Consider the following 22,868-nt stretch of genomic DNA (forward strand, 5'->3'; position numbering starts at 1 on the left):
GAAGAAAGACAATTATCATATAACCTCACTGATATGTGAAATTTAAGAAACAAGGGAGAGAATCATAGGGCAAGAGAGGAAGAAAATGAGACATGATGAAACCAGAGAGAGAAAAAACCATAAAAGAGACTCTTAATCATAGGAAACAAACTGCGGGTTGCTGGGGGGGGGGGGGGCGGTGAGGAGGTGGAGGAACGGAGTAAATGGGTGATGGATACTGGGGAGGGTATGTATTGTAATGAGCACTGGGTATTATATGAGACTGAGGAATCACAGACCTATACCCCTGAAACAAATAACACATTCTATGTTAATTAATTAAATTTAAATAAAATCTTTAAAAAGAAAAATACTAATTGTTCAAATGCAAAAAAATACAAATAAAAAAAATCAAGCATGCTGATACCAAAAGACATCAAAACACAAGAAAAGACAACAGGATAAGGAACAGAAAACAACCAACAATGGCAATAGTAAGTCCTTACTCATCAATAATTGCTTCAAACATAAATTCACCAATTAAAAGATTTTAAAAGGATAAATGCATAAAAAATCCCAAAATCTGACAACATGTTGCCCACAAAAGACTCACTTTAGCCTTAGGGACACACACAGACTGAGCATGAAGGGATGGAAAAAGACATTCCAAGCTAAGAGTGACCAACAAAATCAGGGTAGCTATACTTCTTTCAGATAAACTAGCTTTAAACTGGGGAAAAAAAAAAAAGGAAAAATAGCCCAAGAAGATCATTATAGAATGATAAAGGTGTTAATACATCAAAAAGATATAACAATTGTAAATATTTATTCACCCAACATTGGAGTACCTAAATGTATAAAACAAAAACTAACAGAGCTAAAAGGAGAAGTAAACAATAGTGCAATAGGTGGGGACTTTAACACCCTACTCTCAACAATGGATAGATCATCCAGACAGAGAACAGTAAGGAAACAGTGGATTCGAACAATATAGACCAAATGGACTTAACAGATATTTATAGAACATTCTATCCAATAAAAGCTGAATACACATTCTTCTCAAAAAAACACATGGAACATTTTCCAAGATAAACAATTTGACAGGCCATGTAACAATCTTAGCAAATTCAAGAAAATTGAAATCGTACCAGTATGTTCTCTGACCACAATGGCATAAACTAGAAATCAATAAAAGGAAGAAAACTGGAAAATTCACAAACACATGGAACTTAAACAACCACTCTCCTGAACAACCAATAAGAAGAAATTAATGGAAAAAGAAAAGAGTTTCTTGAGGCAAAAACACAACAAACTAGAACTTACATATGCAGGAAAAGCAATTCCAAGAGGGAAGTTCATTGCAGTAAATGTCTACATTAAGAAACAAGAAAGAGGGGTGCCTGGGTGGCTCAGTGGGTTAAGCATCCATCCTTGGCTCAGATCATGATCCCAGCGCCCTTTGACTGAGCCCCACAACAGGCTTCCTGCTCAGCAAGAAGTCTGCTTCTCCCTCCCCCTCCTCTTGCACTCCTGCTTGCTCATTCTCTCTCCCCCGCTCAAATAAATAAAATCTTAAAAAAAAAAAAAAGAAAGAAAGAAAGAAGAAGAAGCAACAAAGATCCCAAATAAGCATCCTAACTCTGAATCTTAAAAGGAACTAGAAAAAGAAGAATAAGCTGGGCCCAATGTTAGCAGTAGAAAGAAAATAATTGACAAGATAAAAAAAAATAAATAAAATAGAGAAACACTAGAGAAGATTAACTAAACTAAGAGTTGATTCTGTGAAAAGATAAACAAAATTGAAAAAAAAGAAAAAAAAAAGACCCAAACCCCAAAAACCCTAGCTAGACTAACCCAGGAAGAAAGAGAAAGAACTCAAATCAAAAAAATTATAAATAGGGGTGCCTGGGTGGCTCCGTGGGTTAAAGCCTCTGCCTTTGGCTCGGGTCATGATCCCAGGGTTCTGGGATTGAGCCCCGCATCCGGCTCTCTGCTCAGCAGGGAGCCTGCTTTCCCCTCCCCTCCTCTCTCTCTGCCTGCCTCTCTGCTTACTTGTGATCTCTATCTGTCAAATAAATGAATAAAATATTTTAAAAAATTATAAATAAAAAAACGACACAGGGTTGCTGGAGGGGATGGGGGTGAGAGGGATGGGGTGGCTGGGTGATGGACACTGGAGAGGGTATGTGCTATAGTGAGTGCTGTGAATTGTGCAGGACTGATGATTCACAGACCTGTACCCCTGAAACAATAACACATTATATGCTAATTTTAAAAAAAGATATTGGTAAAGAGTAAGGCATCGTAATCCTAAACAAATGCTGGTTTTTATCACCTGTGGGAAAAGAGAGAAAATGGAGATGAAGCTGTCAAGAGCCAAATCTAAATCAATCTATATTGCAACTTGTTAAAAAGTAGTATTTTCTAACAAAACATAATAACTACCCACACTTCCACTGTGTTAAAGGTAATACCTATTTCTAAAAATGAACTCCTGAGCATATGTAAACATTTTTAAGTGTGGGGGAAAAAAAGGGTGCACATTACAACATACATTACAGAAATTCAAAGAATCAGAAGAGGATACTGTGAACAACTATACTCCAACAAACTGGACAACCTAGAAGAAATGGAAAAATTCTTAGAAACACACAACTTACCAAGAAGGAATCAGGGGAAAAAAATAGAAAATCTGAATAGATGAATTACTAGTAACAAAATTGAATCAGTAATCAAAAATTTTCCAATGAAGAAAAGCCCAGGACCATATGGCTTCACTGGTGAATTTTACCAAACATTCAAAGAATTAACACCAATTCTTCGCAAACCATTCCAAAAAATCAAAGATGATGGAACACTTTCAAACTCATTTTAGAAGGCAAGCATTTTCCTGACACCAAAACCAGAAAAATACACTACTAGAAGTGAAACTATCGGCCAATGATGAATATAGATCAAAAATTCTCAACAAAAGACTAACAAACCAATTCAGCAGCACATTAAAAAGATCATTCATCATGATAAAGTGGGATTTATTGAGGGATGCAAGGATGGTTCAATATATGCAAATCAACCAATGTGATACATCACATTAATAGAATGAAAAAAAAGTATGATAATCTCAATAGACAAAGGAAAAAATCATTTGGCAAAATTCCATACTCATTCATGATAAAAATTCTTTAAAATAAATTAGGCATAAAAGGAACATATCTCAACATAATTAAGGTTACAAAGAAAGTGCACGGCTATTATCAGTCAGCTGAAATTTTCTTCTTTTCCTTAAATTTTCTAACTGGCTTTCTCTTCTCTTTCAGGGAGGAGAAAATAATGTATTTTTTCTTCACTATATCATTAACATAATCCCATCCTATAGAGAGGATTATCAGGTAAGAAAATTTAGTATATCGGAGACAAACCATAAAAGACTCAATCTCAAAAAACAGACTGAGGGTTGCTGGGGGGGAGGGGGAACGAGAGAGGGTGGTGGGGAAATGGACATTGGGGAGGGTATATGCTATGATGAGTGCTGTGAAATGTGTAAACCTGGCGATTCACAGACCTGTACCCCTGGGGATAAAAATACATTATATGTTTATTAAAATAGAGAAAAAATTTTAAAAAAAAGTTATATGCAAATTTTGGGGGCCCCCAGGTGGCTCAGTCGATTAAGCATCTGCCTTCAGCTCAGGTCATGATCCCAGGGTACTAGGATTGAGCTCCGCATCAGGCTCCCTGCTCAGCAGGGAGTCGGCTTCTCCCTCTACCTCTGCCCCTTCCCCTGCTTGTGCATGCTCTCTCACTCTCTCTCAAATAAATAAAAAAATTTTTTAAATGTTAAAAAAAAAGAAAGAAAATTTAGTATATCAAAAATACCATAAAGACTTTAATGTAGATGAAGAATACAGATGACATGGAGTTAACATCCTCATTAAATGGAACTCATTTAAACCAAAAAGTGTTTATGCAAGCACATTACTGGTACAAAAATAAGCAGACTGACTAATGAAATAGGAGAGTCGGGATTGATTTGTGTGTATGTGTGTGTGTGTGTGTGTGAGAGAGAGAGAGAGAGAAAGAGAAAGAGAGACAACATAAGAAGGGAGAAGATCAGAGGGAGAAGCAGACTACCCCTACTGAGCAGGGAGCCTGATGCAGAACTTGATCCCAAGACTCCACAATCATGACCTGAGTCAAAGGCAGTTGCCTAACCAACTGAGCACTCCAGGCACTCCAGGATTGATTTTTAATATCAGTATAAGATTGCATTTATGATGAAGGAGTTGCTGTTGAAGGGAGGGGAAAGAATTAAAAGATGTTGAAATAGTTATCTGTTTAAGAAAATGTTTAGAGCTTCATTTTTTTTAACCTAAAATAAATTTTAGATGGCTTCAAGCATTAGATGAAAAGGAAACCATGAAAAAAAATACATATTTAATTAAAAAATGTATTCTTTTTTAATGACAGAAAAAAATAAATAATAAATAAATAAATAAGTAGCAAACTGATCATTAATAGCTACATGGGCCAATTATTTCTAATGAACAATTGACCTTTACTATCACATAAAAAGAAGTAACATGGCAATGTAGAAAGGGGAAGCACGAAAATATTCAAGCAGGAACACCAGGTTGATTTCCTCAAACATGCAAGGCTTGACCCTCAGAAACAGTTGCCTACACAACAGCCAAGTCACTGGTAGTTGCACACCTGGAGTAAACAGTAGATGCGAAGAGGCTATGAGATGGATATGGCAGAAGGGTCTTGTGTTTGTCTATGATATTTGGGGCCTGATACCTGCACATGGTCAAATAGGATGGAGGACTACAAATACTCCCAGTCCTCTGCATCTCTGCCTAAGGAGGTAAATACCTAAAATGTGTGATGGGAGTGGATATGGGTGGGCAGCAGCAGTAGGCATCTGATTCACTCCTTGGTCCTGCAGTAAGAGTGGCACCCGTACAGGAAGGAAAACAGGGCCTCAGTTCTTCAGTATGAAAGAGAGATCTGTGCCCCATGAAATAACCTCTCTATATTAAAATGTATACTTGCTTTCATCACTTCATCTATGTATAAGTTTGGTACATACAAGATATGAGAAATCCCATTTGCTTGCTGTCTTAACTTTAATTGTTTCTTTGATGAACAATTCACCACGCCTACTTGGTAATGACATATGCATGCTTAACCACATCAGAATATACACTGCAACTTTCCTAATAAAGTGGGGGGGGTCGAAATACACATTAAGATGTAATTTTATTTGAGATATAAATAATGATATAGAAACATACTTTAAGAGAATAAAATATGAAGTTTTTGTGAATTATGAAGAACTTGGGGTTTGAAATTTTAGCTTATAAGTCCTGTTATCTTTAACATTATTTATTAAGCAATGTGCAATGAAAAAGTAAAGTGTGTAGTAGCTGTTATATCAGTCTGTTAATTTTATCCATGATAAACAGTCATCTTTTAGTTCAGAACCATTAAGCCAAGCAAATATTGCCAGCAAGTTTAATTTTTACTTAGTAATGTCAAGAAAGAGAAATGGTTTAATACATGACAAGCACTCACAAATATGAAGATACATTTTATCAGCCTCATACATAAATACATTCTTACTCATCCAGAATATATAATAATTAATACTAAGAGAGTAGGAAAAAATCTCATTTATTTCACCTCAACTTTATTAATATGGAAGATGATGGCAGGCTACAAGACAGTTTGTATTTATTTGCAGAGCTATTGCCACAAATTCTTCCCGCGTATTTGTAAAGCAAATTTGTAGAACATGGAGGAAGAGAACAGAGTCCTTTTGCAACTTGGGGAAATTTTTCATTTATTTTAACTTATAAATATACTTTGCTTTTCAGTGAGTGTTTATTGTTTTCATGTCTCTCTTCTAAATTTCCTGTATAAATAGATAAGCAAATCAGTCTTTTGGAATTATTTCTCTGGTTTTTTTTTTTCCCTTTTGAAATGCAATAGCCAGAAAATCATAATGATGAGAGAATTCTCTGATCTGCCTGAACATCTTCATTCTTTCAGACATAAAGTGTCATATATTATGGTTTGCTGTCTCAGATAATACTGGTATTAGCCAAATAGACATAGAGACAGCTGAAGAGCCTACCAGCTTTTTACACTGTGCTCACAGAAAGTCTGTGATCTAGGGGCGCCTGGGTGGCTCAGTGGGTTAAGCCTCTGCCTTTGGCTCAGGTCATGATCTCAGGGCCCTGAGATCGAGCCCTGCATCGGGCTCTCTGCTTGGTGGGGAGCCTGCTTCCCCCCCTTCTCTCTTTGCCTGCCTCTCTGCCTACTTGTGATTTCTGTCAAATAAATAAAATATTTAAAAAAAAAAGAAAGTCTGTGATCTAATTTTTAATAATAGCCCCTACTTGAAAAATACTATTGGAAACACCATTGAAGTCTCAGCTGGGAGGCCAAGTAAGACTACTCACAGCACACCGGGACACTGCTGATGAGGTTCCCCACAGTTTTGTAATCATGTAACTTTGAAGCTGTATTTCAGTACCAAAGTTTGACTTAAACCCTCTTCCAGTTCTGAGATGTTGCAATGTCTGTCTTTCCTACTTCTTTCTTGCCGTTTGTGCACTTATACCCCAGAATCCAGAGTGGGTCTATTAGTCTCAGATGTCCAAACCAACAAAGTTGTGTGATTAGGCTTCCAGCCTGAATGCACCAGCTGAGATGTTGCCATATAGCTCATTACAGGTGTCGTTATTCTCTAAGAATGGGACTTAGAGCCGTTTCGAGGCAGTGACTACCAGTTAGTAAAAATCTCACACTAGAGCTAATGACATTTCAGAATAGATTAGGCAGTCTGCATCAATATAGCAATTTCAACATTCCTCAGGTCCTTTGCCCTAGCTTGATTAAAACTTTGTGATGTTACTGATGATTCCTGGTGCACTCATGATGATCTTTCTCTTGATCTTTCACGCATTACTACATCCATCAAATACTTATTTACCATGTAATGCTGTGTAACAACATGGTACATGAAATGGGGTTTATAAGAACAATGCACAATCCTTAACAGCAAAAAAAAAAAAAAAGACAAATCTTAAAATCTAATCAGGAATTGTTATCAACTATGTACAACTGGTGTACAACTATGCACACCTGGGAAAAAGACCAGAAAGCTGCATCCCAGAGTGTAACAGTGGTTAACTCTAGATGCCAGGACTAAGGTAGTGGTGTTCGTAAATGTCCAACAACTGGCTCTCTGTTTTCTAGAGAAATAATTCTAAAATATTTGTTCATTGTCCACTCGTATAAGAAAGATGGAAGAGAAATATGAAAAAAGCAAGGACTCAGTGAAACAAATAATATTTATCAATTAAAATACATCCAGAAGTAAAGTCCTGGCTTTGCAGCATTTGCTGATTTCCATGTTGTTAAGTACTCACACTATGGCCTACTTTGAGCTATCATAATAATGACAACTCACAAAGTTTCAACTCCCATAAGCCAGTATGAACACCAGCACACCACTGATTGGCTGAGCCACATCTTCTTTTTCTTTTTTTCAAAATGTTTTTAATGATAGAAAACAGGTGGCTGGGGACAGGGACAGAGGTGGACTTTTCTTCTCTATAACCTGCTGTGCCTTTTAAATTTTGAACCATGTGATATATTACCAATTCAAAAAAAAAATTAAAACTTAAAAAAGTCCTCAATAAATATTTATCACAATTGTGATCAAAGGCAGCAAATGAAATTTTTAGTATCTGATATACAACTAATACATATGTGTATACGTGCAGCACATAAATAACAATATAAGATCAGAATGCCAGAAAGATTGGCACAAATTTAAAAACTACATTGGAGGCAAATGCAGTAAGAAAGTCATGTAAACTGGAAAGGTCAGGAAAAGCTCTCTGGAGATGTAAGCAGAGTTCTGAAATATGGGCAGTATTTGGACAAGAAGAGGAAAAGCATGGAAGTGACACACAGATGATGAGCAGACTGGCCGTGTGCCTGGCATTAACACATCACTTTTTTTCATCTCTGCCCATGATGGAGCTGACATTCATGCCCATTTCCATTTCTTAGGGACTTCTGCCTACTTAATTTGGCACCTGAACAGTCTGGTAGCCAGGCTCTCCTGGCAATCAGCCGGGATGGTGATAAGATTGGCATCAGGGACTGACATAAAGGAGAGAAGTAGTTTCATATCATCTGTGGTAAAAATATTAATGTTTACTTAGTAACTGGTCTGTAGCAGGCACCCTGTGGTCTAACCCACGAAGCCTACGTCACGGGAAGAACTCAAGTTCTTGTTTGTGTGTTTCCTACCTGGCCTGTAAGAACATGTGCTTGGATGAAGCATCACAAACTCTCCCCATCAACCCCAAATGCAACTAGGAAATGAGTTTTCCCAAGGCGCGAAGAGCTCTTTTGTGAACTAGAAGGACCTTATGGAGAGCTGGACCTGCTCCTAATCCCCACCAGTTAAAGGATCAACTCTTCACTGAGACAGGCATTTTTCTAAATGGTACTAGTACATATAGTTAACCAATCTGTGGAGCACATAAATTAATTCACTTTATTCAGAGACAGATTTTGCAAACCAGCTTATCTTAGTGGATACCTCAGGTACTTACACTGATCAGAATTAAACACTTTTTGGACACTTTGGATTTTTTAATGGCAGAAATAAGAATTTGATTATCTCTATTTTTATTTGTATCCAATGATGGGATAATCTTTGGTTATTAAAAACTTGATTATAGGGGCACCTGGGTGGCTCAGTGGGTTAAAACCTTCGGCTTAGGTAATGGTCCCAGGGTCCTGGGATCGAGCCCCGCATCGGGCTCTCTGCTCAATGGGGAGCCTGCTTCCCCCTCTCTCTCTCTGCCTGCCTCTCTGCCTACTTGTGATCTCTGTCTGTCAAATAAATAAATAAAATCTTAAAAAAAAAAAAAAAACTTGATTATAAATGAGTACTTGTTGGCATGGGGAAAATCCTCAAGATATTGTGTTAATTTTAAAACATTGTAAAATATCATGTACAGTAGGATTCAACTTTTTAAATATTATACATCTACCCTCATGTAGACCTTTATAACTGAAAGTATTAATAGAAACTATTCCCAGGTGGTAAAACTACAGATGATTTTTATTTCCTTGTTGGTAATTTTCCTCATTTGCAAAACTTCCTATAAATAACATACAATGTTTGAAATGTGTAGCATAATTAAAAATTTCCACATTCCATGGAATCCATTCAGCAATATGTCATCTACTTCCTGAGGAATAGCATGGCCCTGCTCTTGAGAACTGCCTCCTTCAGGCAGAAATGGGCATCTTCTATTCAGCTGTGTCCTTGTTAGGCTCCTCAATTTTCACATAAAATGTCAGTATTTCCTCCAACTCAATTCCTATTGCTGCTCACTCAACATTTAACTCTCACTGAAGTGTCAAAATAGCTACAATTCGAATATTTACTAGGGAAGTCTAACCTGAATTCAATATTACTCTGAGAAAAGCAATTTATATGGAATATTGCCTTAAGGTCATGGTCTTTTATCAGAGTTTCATATTGGAGGCACTACGGGGATAAGAATATTAGTAGGAAAATTTGGCTGCACAATATCAAGGGTGCCGTATGGTTTCAAAGACCATCACACCTTGACACAAGTTCTTGACATCCCCATAGCTTTGCTTTTCCCGAAGTGCATTACAGCATGATGTCACCAACTGAGGTGAAGCCCTCTAAACTCGTTTCTCTAAAGACACTCACTCTATCCTGTCCAAAAGCGTCTCTGGTCTCGGAACCAAGAATAACTGCATTATCTTAATCATCCAACTGGGTTTCTATTTTTCCTTTGCCCTGACTTTCATATTTCACTTCACTCTTATCTTGTTGTCCTACAGATAGCTCTATAAACCACCTTATATTTTTGGCGAAAGAAAGCAGAGAATAAATAAGTAAGTGTTCAGGAAATGATGAAATTAAAAATATGAGTCAGAACAAGATGAAGGGAAGAAAGATAACAATACCAGAACACACACACACACACACACACACACACACCCCACAACCAAGATCTGTCAGGGTGCTAGCAGGTTAGGACCCATCACAGTGTACTGGTAAAAACACCACACTCGAGAGTCTGAATAAGTGGATTTGGGTTCCAATTCTGTCACTAACTAGCTAAGTGATGCTGTGAATCAAGGGGGCAGAAAAGAACCAAGTCGAACAACCACCCACAGGCACTCGTCCAGCATGCTGGCTCTGTAGTGCAATGACCTGAGTTTAAACCCTACCTCCACTTGGTTTTGGGAACCTCCAACAACTTAAGCTCTCTGGGCTTGTATTTCTTATTTGTGAAATTGGAATTGGCGTATTGACTTTGTGTGATTATGGCACTTTTGTGGCATCTTTTCCTCTAGTGTTCTCAAGCACCTTATATGGACTTAGAGATGAGGAACCTGATGCACAGAAGAGGTTAAGTCATTTGCACAAGCTCACGAGGCCAGTAAGTGTTAGAGCTAGGACAGGAATGCACGCAGTGCCCCTCTCAACCTGCACTCTTAACCACTCATCAATGCTGAAGATCAAATGAGCCAATGCACAGTGTCTTTAATAACTGCCAGCTTACTAAACAAATATAAAGTGCCTTACAAATCAAAATGTTTTTTTAAATAAAATCTTAAAAAAAAAAAAAAAAAAAAAAAAGGGGCACCTGGGTGGCTCAGTTGGTTGAGCAACTGCCTTCGGCTCAGGTCATGATCCTGGACTTCCAGGATCGAGTCCCGCATCGGGCTCCCAGCTCCTTGGGGAGTCTGCTTCTCCCTCTGACCTTCTCCTCTCTCATGCTCTCTCTCACTCATTCTCTCTCAAATAAATAAATAAAATCTTTAAAAAAAAAAAATGTTTTTTTATATCACAGAAAGACATACTATATCTCAAATATTTTTTTAGATAAATGTTATCAAACTTATAGATGATATAAAGAAAGAATAAGTAAAACAAGGAATTACAGAATTAATGTTGAACGTAACAAGTATAACTAGAAAGCATAAGAGCTAAGCACAAAAATGTATGTATAAATACATGCCTTATGATGTTATTTATTAAAGTTAAAAAAGGAAATGAGCTAAATATCCAAAGTAAGGGACTGATTAAATAAAATATGACATATCTACACACACAGACAAAAGGACTAAAGCAAAATATGACAGAATGTCAACATTGGTCTCCTTTTGGTAATACAATTTGTAGTTTTTCTATTTCTTTACACTTGTCCGCTTTCCATATTTTCTACAACAAAAATATATTGCCATATTGATTTAAAAAAATATTCTCTTTCATTGAAATAACTCAATATAAATTCTCATGTGTTTTCACACATCTACTTCACAGGAAGAGTAAGAAAAAAATCCACCTGACAGCAAGTCATTCTTCCTCAGATCTTTCATCAAGAATCTACCCGATTATGATCAGGTATTTCAGACGTCCACATACTTACTGTTTAAGATGCTAAAAATAATTTTCAAACCATCTTAGTAAGCATTAGATTGAAAGTGTGTAGATTACAAGAAGTCTGTGCTGGTCAAACATTTGTACAGTTATTCATTATATTCAACTCCAGGGACCAACAAAAACATTGCCCATCTGGGACGCATATAGATGAGGGCAGTGGACCTTGTGAAATGCTGCCAGTTAAGTCTAGAGGAGCAGATGGAGTACCCAGCGCTGGCTCCTCAGCTCTGAGACAAGGGGGGTAAGATGGGAGGCTGCAGTAGCCATCGTGGATATAAGGATATGCCATCTGGAAGGAGGCTGGACGAGTTCCATGTGGGGAAAAGTTACCCAGCAGAAAAATCTAGTGCCCAAAATACAGGGGAAATTTTTTTTTTTCACAAGCAGAAATAAACAGCACTAGAGGACCCTGGGTGGCTCAGTCAGTTAAGTGTCCAAATCTTGATTTCAGCTCAGGTCATGATCTTAGGGTCCTGGGATCGAGCTCTGTGTTGGGTTCTGTGCTCAGTGGGGAGTCTGCTTGAGGATTCTCTCCCTCTCCCTGTGTGCCTCCCTTTACTCATGCTCTCTCTCTCTTGCAAATAAATAAATCTTAAAAAGAAGAAGGAGGAGGAGAAGGAGGAGGAGGAGGAGAAAGAATCAGCAATAAATCAGGCTGCTCTATAAAGGAACAATATTCCTTTATTATATGTGAATCATGTTGCCTAAAGCCCAGGTGAGATGGGCAAAAGTCATAGCACTGTAAGCGAGGAGCTCGGGTATCAATTACTTGAAGACAAGGCCTATCCCTGGCACCAGAAACAAATCAAGAGGAAAAGCCCGAGTGAACCTTTGGAGATGACACCTCTCCCTTTCTTGCTCTGCCTTAAAGGTCTTAATCCAATTACCAAGTGAAAACTCTAGTGTGTGGCACCCTCCTCTCAATCACAGGCCAGAACTTAGAGGAGGAAAGAAACCCAAGTGAGGGGCCTAGGAAGTTATGCCAACCCTCTGGGGCTACAGATGGAATAAGGCAGGGCCTTAATAGAATAATCCAGGTAGAGTGTGATCAGGTACCATGCTCTCTACATCAGCATGCTCTATTTTGTTCTCCACACATTCGTGCTTCTGTTTGCTTTTTAGTATTTAATAAAGGTCTATTTTTATTTATTTCTTTTTAAATATTTTATTTATTTATTTGACAGACAGAGATCACAGGTAGGCAGAGAGGCAGGTAGAGAGAGAGGAAGGGAAGCAGGCTCCCTGCTGAGCAGGGAGCCTGATGCGGGGCTCGATCCCAGGACCCTGGGATCACAACCTGAGCCAAAGACAGAGGCTTTAACCCACTGAGCCATCCAGGCACCCCAGTATTTAATAAAGGTTTATAATGACCTAGGTTGCCTCATCTCTGATAAGATAAACCAAGAAAAGAGGGTTTCTGCCCACACCTGAACAGGATCATTAAAACCTCTTATATATTTTAAACACTTGACATATATAAACTCTTTAATCTTCACCACAAGCTATGAAATAGACTATCACTATCCCCATTTCACAAGTGAGAAAACTGTATTACAGAAAGGCTACGTGACTTGCTCGAGGTCCACAGTAAGTCATGGAGTGGGTATTCAAAATGTGAAAATGAAGAAACTTGCATTATCAGAACTGTAGTTGTTCTTTCACAAACGAATCATTTAGGGGATGCCTCGTGGCCCAGTCAGTTAAGGATCCAACTCTTGGTTTCAGTTCAGGTCATGATCTCGGGGACCTGGGACAGAGCCCCACGTCAGACTCCACACTCAGCTTGAAGTCTACTTAAAGATTCTCACCCTCTGCCCCTCCCCCACTCACTCGCGAGCACACAGGAGCATGTGCGCTCTCTCTCAAATAAACACATCTTTAAAAAAAAAAAAAAGGAAGGAATCATTTGGAGCTATTTGCTATTATTCAGTAACAATCTATGTTTACACAGAGTCATGAATGACTCCTCTCCTCCCTCCCCTCCCCTCCCCCTCACCATTACTCCCACAAACTCTCCTAATCATGCTTCCACACATGTGAGAAGCTGGGAGATACTAGACAGTATTTTAATTTAATACACATCCAAGAACATAGTTGTAACTGCTGCTGTCTGAGAGGTGCGTCAAAAGAGCAGTCATCTGTCAGTGGCTAAAATTATAAGATTATTAAATTCTAGACCCAGGCAATTTCCTAAAGAAATTGAACATAGTATTTTTGTGGCTAACTATTCACAAATTAAGAAGAAATATGTTTGTCTTTAACACTGAGGAAGAAATCTCATGAGGAATTTAGTCACTAATAAGTGTGTCTTAGGAATGGTGATTTTTGTGTGCTTTTAGCAACATCAAAAGTACCAACTTCGTCTGCATCTCAGCTGATCTCAATTACTGGTGTTTGTGATTTTGCATAATGTAGCAAAATTATTCTAGCTGTTTCCTACCAATCTTGTGTAGAGTATATCTTGCTTTTGTTTACTTCTTCTGAATATGTTCATTTAACTATGTATAATGAAAACACAAAAACCCCAGCAGCCACACTCACCTGTGATCCAAGTGGTGAATGGACAGAATAACTCCAGAATTTAAGTGGGTCTGTTTTAGAGTCACCAAAACAGTAAATTCATGTTTATTTCTCAGCTTCTGAAAAAACTGCTCAGCTGTGGCAGTGGATGCTTTTATACTTCTGGGAGTATCTAAAAAAAAGAAAGATACACTAAATAGACTAGAATTTGATTTTACAAAGTATCTTTTCCATGCAACATCTTTCAAAAAAACATTATCAAGTAACAACTGATAAATACTAAGTTTCAGACTCTTTCAACAAGACTTAAATGCTACATAGTTAATAGAACATAGGACAGTCAACCAATTACTAAACTTTTGTTCCAGGAATCTTTTCTTCAAAAATGTCCCCTTTGAGGCAAAGAATCAAAGAAGCCTGTTTGAAGAAGTGTGCTCCCAAGTTTTCTCCTGACATATTTTATCCTGGATACCACAACCACGTCAGTGTCAACCATGAGCAAAAAGATGTACTTCCTAGAATAGGACCTAAAAGACCATGATAGAGCCATTTAGCTTTTCTGACACCTCATGACAGAAAACGGGATTTAAATCTATGTGCCACCTTCCACATTGATGTCTTTAGCCAGAAGGCATGCTATAAATAGATTTTTTAAAAGATCATTGAAATTAGTCACTCTCAGCCTTCTGTGCAGTGGATGAAACATTAAGATCAAATTGTCTTACCATATTGTTGAAAGAAATACATAGACCTTCATTCCAATGTCTCTCTCTCCAGACTCCGAGAAAGCCTAGCCAAGGAAGGTAGGCCCTGGAAGAGCAGAAACTTGGACCCTACACTTCTACCTCATTTAGTCTTGCACTCCAACCTCAGGACCCAGAGGGTATGGGGGCAATACAGATAGAAATGGATTTAGTGGGTAGAAAAAACCTATCATTCAAGCCATCTGCTAACTGAGCAGAAGGCTCTCCTATTCATAGTATATGCAAAGAGTTGATGGGAGCCAGAAAAAGTTTCCGTTGTTATCAAACCATCCTCCTCCTTTCTATGTTTTAGACTAGGTAGACTAAGTAACTACACTCACCTTAGACTAGGTAGTCTAGGTAAATACTAGGTTAGATAGTTCTCAATGGAAAAACTACCAGCATTTAGAAAAAACAATCCCTCTTTATGCAAAACTGTCCCATATGTTGCAGAACATTTAACACCCTTGGTCCGGCTCCAGTAAATGCCAGTGACACCTGACTCCAGTCATTATGACAACCCAAAGTTCTCCCACACATTTCCAAGCATTCCCTCCGCAGCAGTGTAGCAGAAATCTTACTGAGAACCACAGCCTCGATGAAACAGATTATAGGATTAATCCAAAGTTCCATACTTTTCTAGCCCCACAAATTTATGGAATAAATATGTATCCATCTGTGATCTGTGTCCATCAGTAGGAGTGGACAGACATGGGAAAGTCCTCAAAATACCCATAAAATAGAGGAAGGGATGCATAATCCCAGTACAGTGAAAGAAGTGCTGTCATACAGGTAGGAACAAAGTGTGGACAGATCACAGAGGGAAAAAATAGCCAACATCATGTGGAAGGAAGGATCTCAGAAGACAGATGGCATTTGATGAGGAGTCGAACAGTAGAAAAGAGAGAGAAAAGCATTCCAGTCACAGGAATAACTTGTGAAAAAGCAGAAAGGTATAAAAGGGCATGACGAGGCTAAAACAGTGACTAGCAGCCATTGCCAGATGGGCCTGAATAGTAAAGCTGGATTGGATAGGCAGGACCTTGCGTGCCAATGTACCTGTGATTTCTGTCACCATCATTAATTTACACCCTTGCTAAAAAAACAGACAAAACACAAACAAACGAACAAACAAACAAAAAACCAAATAGTACAAAACAAAAGAAACCCTCTTATTTACCACTGAAAAATGATATTTACCACTGAAAAATGATCCTTCCCCACTCTCAACACAAGACTTCCCTCTACACCAATCAGAGCAACACCAAACCCCGTCCACAGCCAGGAATGAGCCTAATCCAGGGCACTGAAGTCACACCCAGGATATCTTTTCAAAGTTTTAGGAAAAAAAAATTTCTTATTTCAAAAAAGAAACTTCCTCAGCTCTAATCAATATTCACAACTCAAAAGCATAACAATAATCTACGATTTCTGCCATAGTCAACACAATAGTGTCTCCCCAAGTTCCATCAGGGATAAGACTGGCTATGGAGGGGATTCCATACAATTCTTCCTATCTCCAAAATGTTCCACTTCCTCAAGGACACATACAAAATGTGATTCTGTGAGAATAATTCATCTAGTGTCAAATTTTAATCCACTCCAATTTCTACACAAGTAAATCATTTGCAAACTTCATCACTTCATCTTAATTTGATAGATAAAAGCAAATTAAAATTAAATTATAAATATTTATTATGCTTTCCCCCCTCTTCAGGCAGGTAGAGTTTGAGCAGCATCCTTTGTCTTGCTGAACAGGATAAAAGATGGGGATGCAAATGAGAGAAGCAGAGAAAGGACTGCACTGAATACAGAAATGAAGATCAGACCCACAGAGAGATCCAAAGATGTGGCCCGGAGAGCTTGAGCTCATCCATGGGGAGACAAAGAGTTTAGAACTGGGCCACAACTGCCTTACAAGTGAAATTTTAGAAAAGAGATGTTTACGGCAGGTTTATAGCAGTTTTGTCATTTGGTATGCACAGAAAACCATCACTAATCTCTATATTATTTTCCACTGCTTTTGGAGTCAGATTTTTGGGGAGAGTTGAGAGATTGCATTATTTTTGTGAGCTTTCTCTGTTTTGTTTTAGATGAAATGACATATAAAAAGGTTGACCTTAAGATGAAAGGAAGAAGGATCTAAAAGAGTGGATTACATTTGAGTATCATTAATAAAAATGTAAGGCACCATGGTTGAAAACACAGTGAAGGAATCTTTATAGGTGAAGAAACATTTTTTAAAAAATTAATCAATCTCAATTTTGGAAAATTTCTCTGATGGCCATACAAAAAGTTATTTGAAGAAAGAAAAAAGCTGAACATAGGGAGAACTCTTGAGAAACTCTCAACTCAGATGACCATTGACTCTTCTGTTAGATTTCACAAATTTTAAACATCACATTTTGATACCCCTAAACTACCTTTCCCAAACCAAATCACCTCTCCTAGCTCTACTCCCAGCCCATTACCTTCCCTATTTTGCCCCCTCAATGAGGGTAGGTGACTTGTAAGAAAGAGGGACTCTCCAACACAAACATGCCCACAGAAGTCCCATTCAGTTCATACTATAGTGATAGGAGAAATAATATTGTGGTGTTTTGTTTTGTTTTGTTTTCCCATCTTGATTAACCAAATTCTTTACACAGAGATTTACAAACAGACTTGCATGAACTTCCCACCTGTGTTATGGGGAGGGACAATACGGAAGGCAATGGAAGGGAGAAAACCTCATCTGACTTACTGTGACCTCAAGATGGTCTCCTCACCTGGCACCTCCAGCCCAGGGGGCCAGAACACAGCTGAAGATTACTTGATTGTGACAGAGAGAGCACTTCTAGGAAGTATAAATCACAACTGCATCATACTTTCAGCTGTCAACAGAACACTATATCTTACCCACCCTCACCTCACCCTAATATTATTTAAATCTATTGTTACTCTTAAAAACATGCTTTTTCATAAATTCACTACGCCTGAGTCCAGGAAGGACTCGACGGGGGCCTGAATTCTGTGAGGAGCATCGGAATAAACAGGAGTGGTAGAATTCCAGAGATTTTTAGAAAACAGAACCTAAAGAATTTGGTCACTAATAAAAACACATGCAAAGGCAAAAGAAAGAGAAAACTGAAGCTAATCAAATCTAACGTTTCTAGCTTGAGAGACCAGATGAAAGGAAATGCAGTGGGAGCATGATGGTACCCATATGGGCTATCAGATTTAGCAATCGTCATTCTCATGTGCGATGGGAAACACAGGTAGGAGTGTCCTCTGTGGAGGTGGCACCACAGAGCTTGACCTCATGAGAGAGATCAAGGCTGGCAATATAGATTTAGAAGTCATCAGAATATAGTATCTAAAATCATAGAAATCACAAGAATGAGAGGACGAAAGGATGAACCATCAAAAAACTATATCTAACACAGAGTAGTGACAATATATATAATCTAATACATACACATATATAATGCTGCACATCTGCTACTTTACAACATGTATCCTTCAAAAATGTATAATGATATATTTTTCCCTTTGAACCCATATTTCATTTTGGTTCTCATAAAGCCTTGGAAACTTGACAAGAGACAACCATTACTACTTTCTTTTTCAGTGCCTGAAACTAACCAAGGAATAACCCTGTGATTCACCCAAAGGCACCTGGCATGCCAAAAGTTTGATGGGGATAATAATTTCCAGTCCAGTATTCTCTCCACTAAATCACACTGCCTCCTGAACATGGCATCCTTTATCCAAACTCAACTGCCACTCACAAACAGAAATGCAAATAAGAGAGCACCAACACAGAAAATAATCCAGAAAAAAAGTAATTACATAACACAACATTTTTAGTTCCGTAAGCGACTAGCTTAGTAGTGATTTTAAGAAAGGTCACTTTCCTCATTTGCATTTCTGTTTCTCAATTTGTAAAATTAACATTCCTGCCTTCTATTTCCATCTCAAGGATTATACAGTGTTCAGAGAGACTTCTGAGTTCCCACAATTATTACTATAGACCCAATTCTAGTCTCCACCAGAAAATCAAGTCAAAGAAACCCATCATGTGAGAATTAATTTTACTTCATTTTTATCATTTCAGCTTTCAGAATTAATAATTTAGTTCAGGTATATATGAAGCAATTTCTCAACAACGCCTCCTGTTAGGAACCAAACATAGAGAAATAAAGAGTGATGGCTGGCAGAACACACTCTGAACCCAGAAGAATGAGGTTTCAGTGCCAGCTATGCAGATTATTAGCTATGCTTGGCATGTAGCAAACACCATGTGTTGGCTATTAGGATTAGGATACTTACCATTATTACTCTTTCAAGCAGTGAGACTGTGGAATCCGCTAAAACTACCCACAGCCATGATACCGTTGTGGCGACTTCTCAGCTTCTTTCATTCTAAGTATCCCAAACTCAGCCATAAAATATCAGTTTCCGCATTTGGAAATAGGCATAAAAGTTTTTGGCAATCAAATTATTCTTAAGATAAAATCCTGCCTACCACTCTCTATTTCTACAGAACTATGAATGATCATTCATTTATGGACAAAAATCAATGTAAACCGAATTTCTTTTCAATGAAAGTCTGACAGAGATCATTTCAAATTGCCTCTTCAGAGAAAAACAGGCTGATAAGAGTGGCCTTTAAACACTGCTGTGAAACCCCATAGAAAAACTGAGCAACAGGACACCTGGATGGTTCAGGGAGTTAAGCATCTGCCTTCAGCTCAGGTCATGATCTCAGGGTTCTAGGATCCAGTCCCAAGTGGGGCTCCTTGCTCAGCGGGGTGTCTGCTTCTCCTTCTGCCCCTCTCCCTGCCCATGCTCTCTCTCTCTCTCGCTCTGACAAATAAATAAAATCTTCAAAAAAAGGAAAGGAAAAAACTAATCAGCACACCCATGCCGGAGCAGGGCTTCTTAATTGCAGAATCACTTGAGTTTAAAATAAAACTTTGTTTCAACATTTTCCAATTTTATTGTGTGCAGAGCCTAAAAAAACTGCTAAAAAAAAAAAAACACACCAAAAACTCGTGGCTTTTTCAAGCAGTTATCGATAAGTAATGAAGAGGTTCTGAACTGATCCCACCAAAATATTCATTTTTAGTCATGAGATTACCAGGATGGAGTGATGAGTTCCCGAGTGAATGTAGTCACAATTTTTAGGGATTTAAGCATTATGTTATGTAGCCCCACATACACTGTAGTGAAGGGAAGAAAGGAGAGGGAGAGAGAGACTGGCTTATTTCAAAAATAGACTGGAAATGGAATGGAAGCATGTATGTGGTAGCAAACACGAGTGCTCACTGAAAAGGAGAGTCAGGCTGGTGCTTCTTTAACTATTTTTGGTGTGTTAGTGAAGGAGAAGGGATTTGTCCACCAACCAATAACTAAGAAATCGTCAAGAATTATTTTCTTCTTTCACACTTAAACCACATGACTACAACTGCCATCATGAACCAAATGAGTCTCTGCCACAGACAGGTCTCTACCCCATCTGCACTAAATTAAAACCTAAATTGATTTTCCCCCACACAACCAGACGAATACAAATACCATGTGCAAATTCAATTATAAAAACAGTCTAATCTCAAGCCTAAGAGGGTTGACTTAGAATGTGCCAAAACTCACCAAATGACTTTTTTTTTTTCAGTCTCTAACTATGAAAGGCTGTTATCTTCTAAATTCAGGTAGAAATATATGAAGTCAGAACTAGTTCCTGTCCGTTGCTCTTACTCTCCCTTCAAAATATCCATGCCTTTACAGTGCAAACTTTCAAGCCAAAGTAATAGTCACAATTTTCAAAGCCACTAAAATTTGATTTACACTATATATGTAGTTTGCAAAGTCCTTAACTAAATATGAACAATCTCATTTAAGTCTCAGAGCAACTCTGAATAAATGGGATTATTGCTCTGCAGTAACAGAAATTACAGATGAGGAAAGAGAGGCACAGAGAAGCCCAGACCCTTGCAATCTTCGCCACACGTGGCTCAAAATCAGAGCTCGTTTCTATGAATTTACTCTATTAGAAACTCGCTGGTTTGAAACCTCAGGAGCTTCCCCAGTGATATCTGAAACAGGCCCCAGACCCAGAGGGCAAGGAGAGACAAAAGAGGCAGGCCACTCCAGATTGGGAGGGGGCAGGTTTAATAAGCAAGGGAATTTACTTACAAGGCTTGCCTTGGGCAGCCGCAGGACACAGATCTCCCCATCTGCTGGCAAAAATCTCAAATTTATACAGAAGCCTTAACTGGATTCACTCAAGTTATACCAATTGACATGGTCGCCACAATACATTGCTCTCACCAATGCATCCCAGAAAATGACTCCTACTGTGGGAATGATGGGCAGAGTGAGCATTTCAAGGACTGGGAGGAGGGGAGAAGCCTCTGATTGCTGAGGCCCAGCACAAGGGTCAATCCGAGGTCATGTCCTCTCCATGACCCCCTCCAACAGAGCTATCAGAAACAATTAGGATATAAACAAATGAACCCACCAATTTCAACCGCAGAGCCAGAATCCCCACCCAAGCCAACATGCTTCCTATTATTACACGGTAGTACCCTACCAAAGCGATGGTGATACACTCCGGAAAGTAAATAAACCCTGATTCTAACTTAACTTTTATAAATCTATATTCTGAAAAGAAATACACTTTTCTTGATTTTCAGATCAATTTAAGCTTTACAAATCTACAAAACAGTTCAATTATATAATCTTCTCAGCTAGATACTCTAAACTATTGAGATATGAACTATAAAACCAAAGGCTTTTTTAAAAGACAATTTTCAAATAATTCTCCTTAAAAAATTACTGGGCAAAACATATGAGTAATCCACAACTTTCTAATGGGGCAACCCCATATCTCATGATGCCACATCCTCACACTTTAGCTGTCTATTCGTCCCTCATATTACCAGCTGACCCCAGTACATACTCTTGGAAAGTCAACTTCTCCTTCTATATTTTATTCCCATGAAACCCCAAAACAATCTCAAAAGTTTCTTTTTAATCAACAGCTAATTATAATTTGATTCAATGCATAATAAGCATATGTATCTTCATGTATTATTTACAAAATCATTGGCTTAATGTTGTGAATATCCAACCACATAAAAACATATACCAGTGAATATATCAGAAATTAAAACATAAGCACCCACACCATTCCAAGAAACAAAAACAAATAACAGGTTCTACTCCTGGATTTAGCAACTAAATGGTTGACATTAAGCAAATCATTTATGACTCATATGTTGGAATTTTCATTAATGAAGTGGAACAAAATTTGGTCAGAATGTAGGAGGGCTACAAACAATAAAATGTCTATAATTTTGAGCTTAAAATTACAGTATTAAAATTTTATACATAATAGATATGAGTTATGTAGATCACTCCATTTTGTTTGTTTCAAGTCCAGCCTAACCAGTAAACTTCTGATAGTAATTTGGCTTCCCAGGTACATTGTTCTTCAGAGACAGAAGTAGTAATTAACCACTATGAGTATTCTCGTTTAGTTCACTGTTATAATCCTCAATATAGATTAAAATTAAAATTGGCACTTGAGTTTATAATCAGATTAATGCTTTTGGCTAGTGTGAAGCTTCCCTCAGAAACTCACCAGGGAAGTTACCAGCTGTTTTGTTACCAGCAAAATTAAGAGGCTAGATGAGCTAACAGAGATCTCTCTTTATCATCTCTTCTCCTAACTGGAATACTGCTCAAGACTACGATGAAACAGACAGACATGTTAAGTAAATGAAAGGCATGATGATGAGGACAATGACAATGGCAATGATATTATCCACAATTTCAATATACATTGTATTCCTGGTGTGTTCCTGATACTGCCTCATTACCCGTAGACAGCAGTCTCAACAATATCATTTGAATATATGTAGCAGAATTAAGAATTGGTAATTTACTAGATATTTATTTAAACCAATCCAAGATGTATTATCAAACTGAACCCAAACTGAATGCATACAATTTGTCAGCTAATACTGAAGCCAATGTCTTAAATGCATAAGTAAAATTAAATTAATGGACTATCATACTTCATGAAACACGCTTTGGCCTTGCATTGAAACCTTCAATAA

At 38.0% G+C, this 22,868-nt stretch overlaps 1 protein-coding gene across 4 annotated transcripts in view; it reads right to left on the minus strand.

Annotated features, from left to right (window-relative positions):
• NELL2 (neural EGFL like 2) overlaps nucleotides 1–22,868 on the minus strand; it is a 400,524-nt gene that overhangs the window by 267,585 nt on the left and 110,071 nt on the right. For all 4 annotated transcript variants that reach the window (XM_080811935.1, XM_080811936.1, XM_080811937.1 and 1 more), the window contains exon 4: nucleotides 14,042–14,192. In XM_080811935.1, the coding sequence (XP_080668061.1) occupies nucleotides 14,042–14,192 (151 nt within the window). The remainder of the gene's footprint in view (nucleotides 1–14,041; nucleotides 14,193–22,868) is intronic.

The sequence above is a fragment of the Martes martes genome, assembly GCF_963455335.1.
Source record: "Martes martes genome assembly, chromosome: 8".
Classification (NCBI taxonomy): Eukaryota; Metazoa; Chordata; class Mammalia; order Carnivora; family Mustelidae; genus Martes; species Martes martes.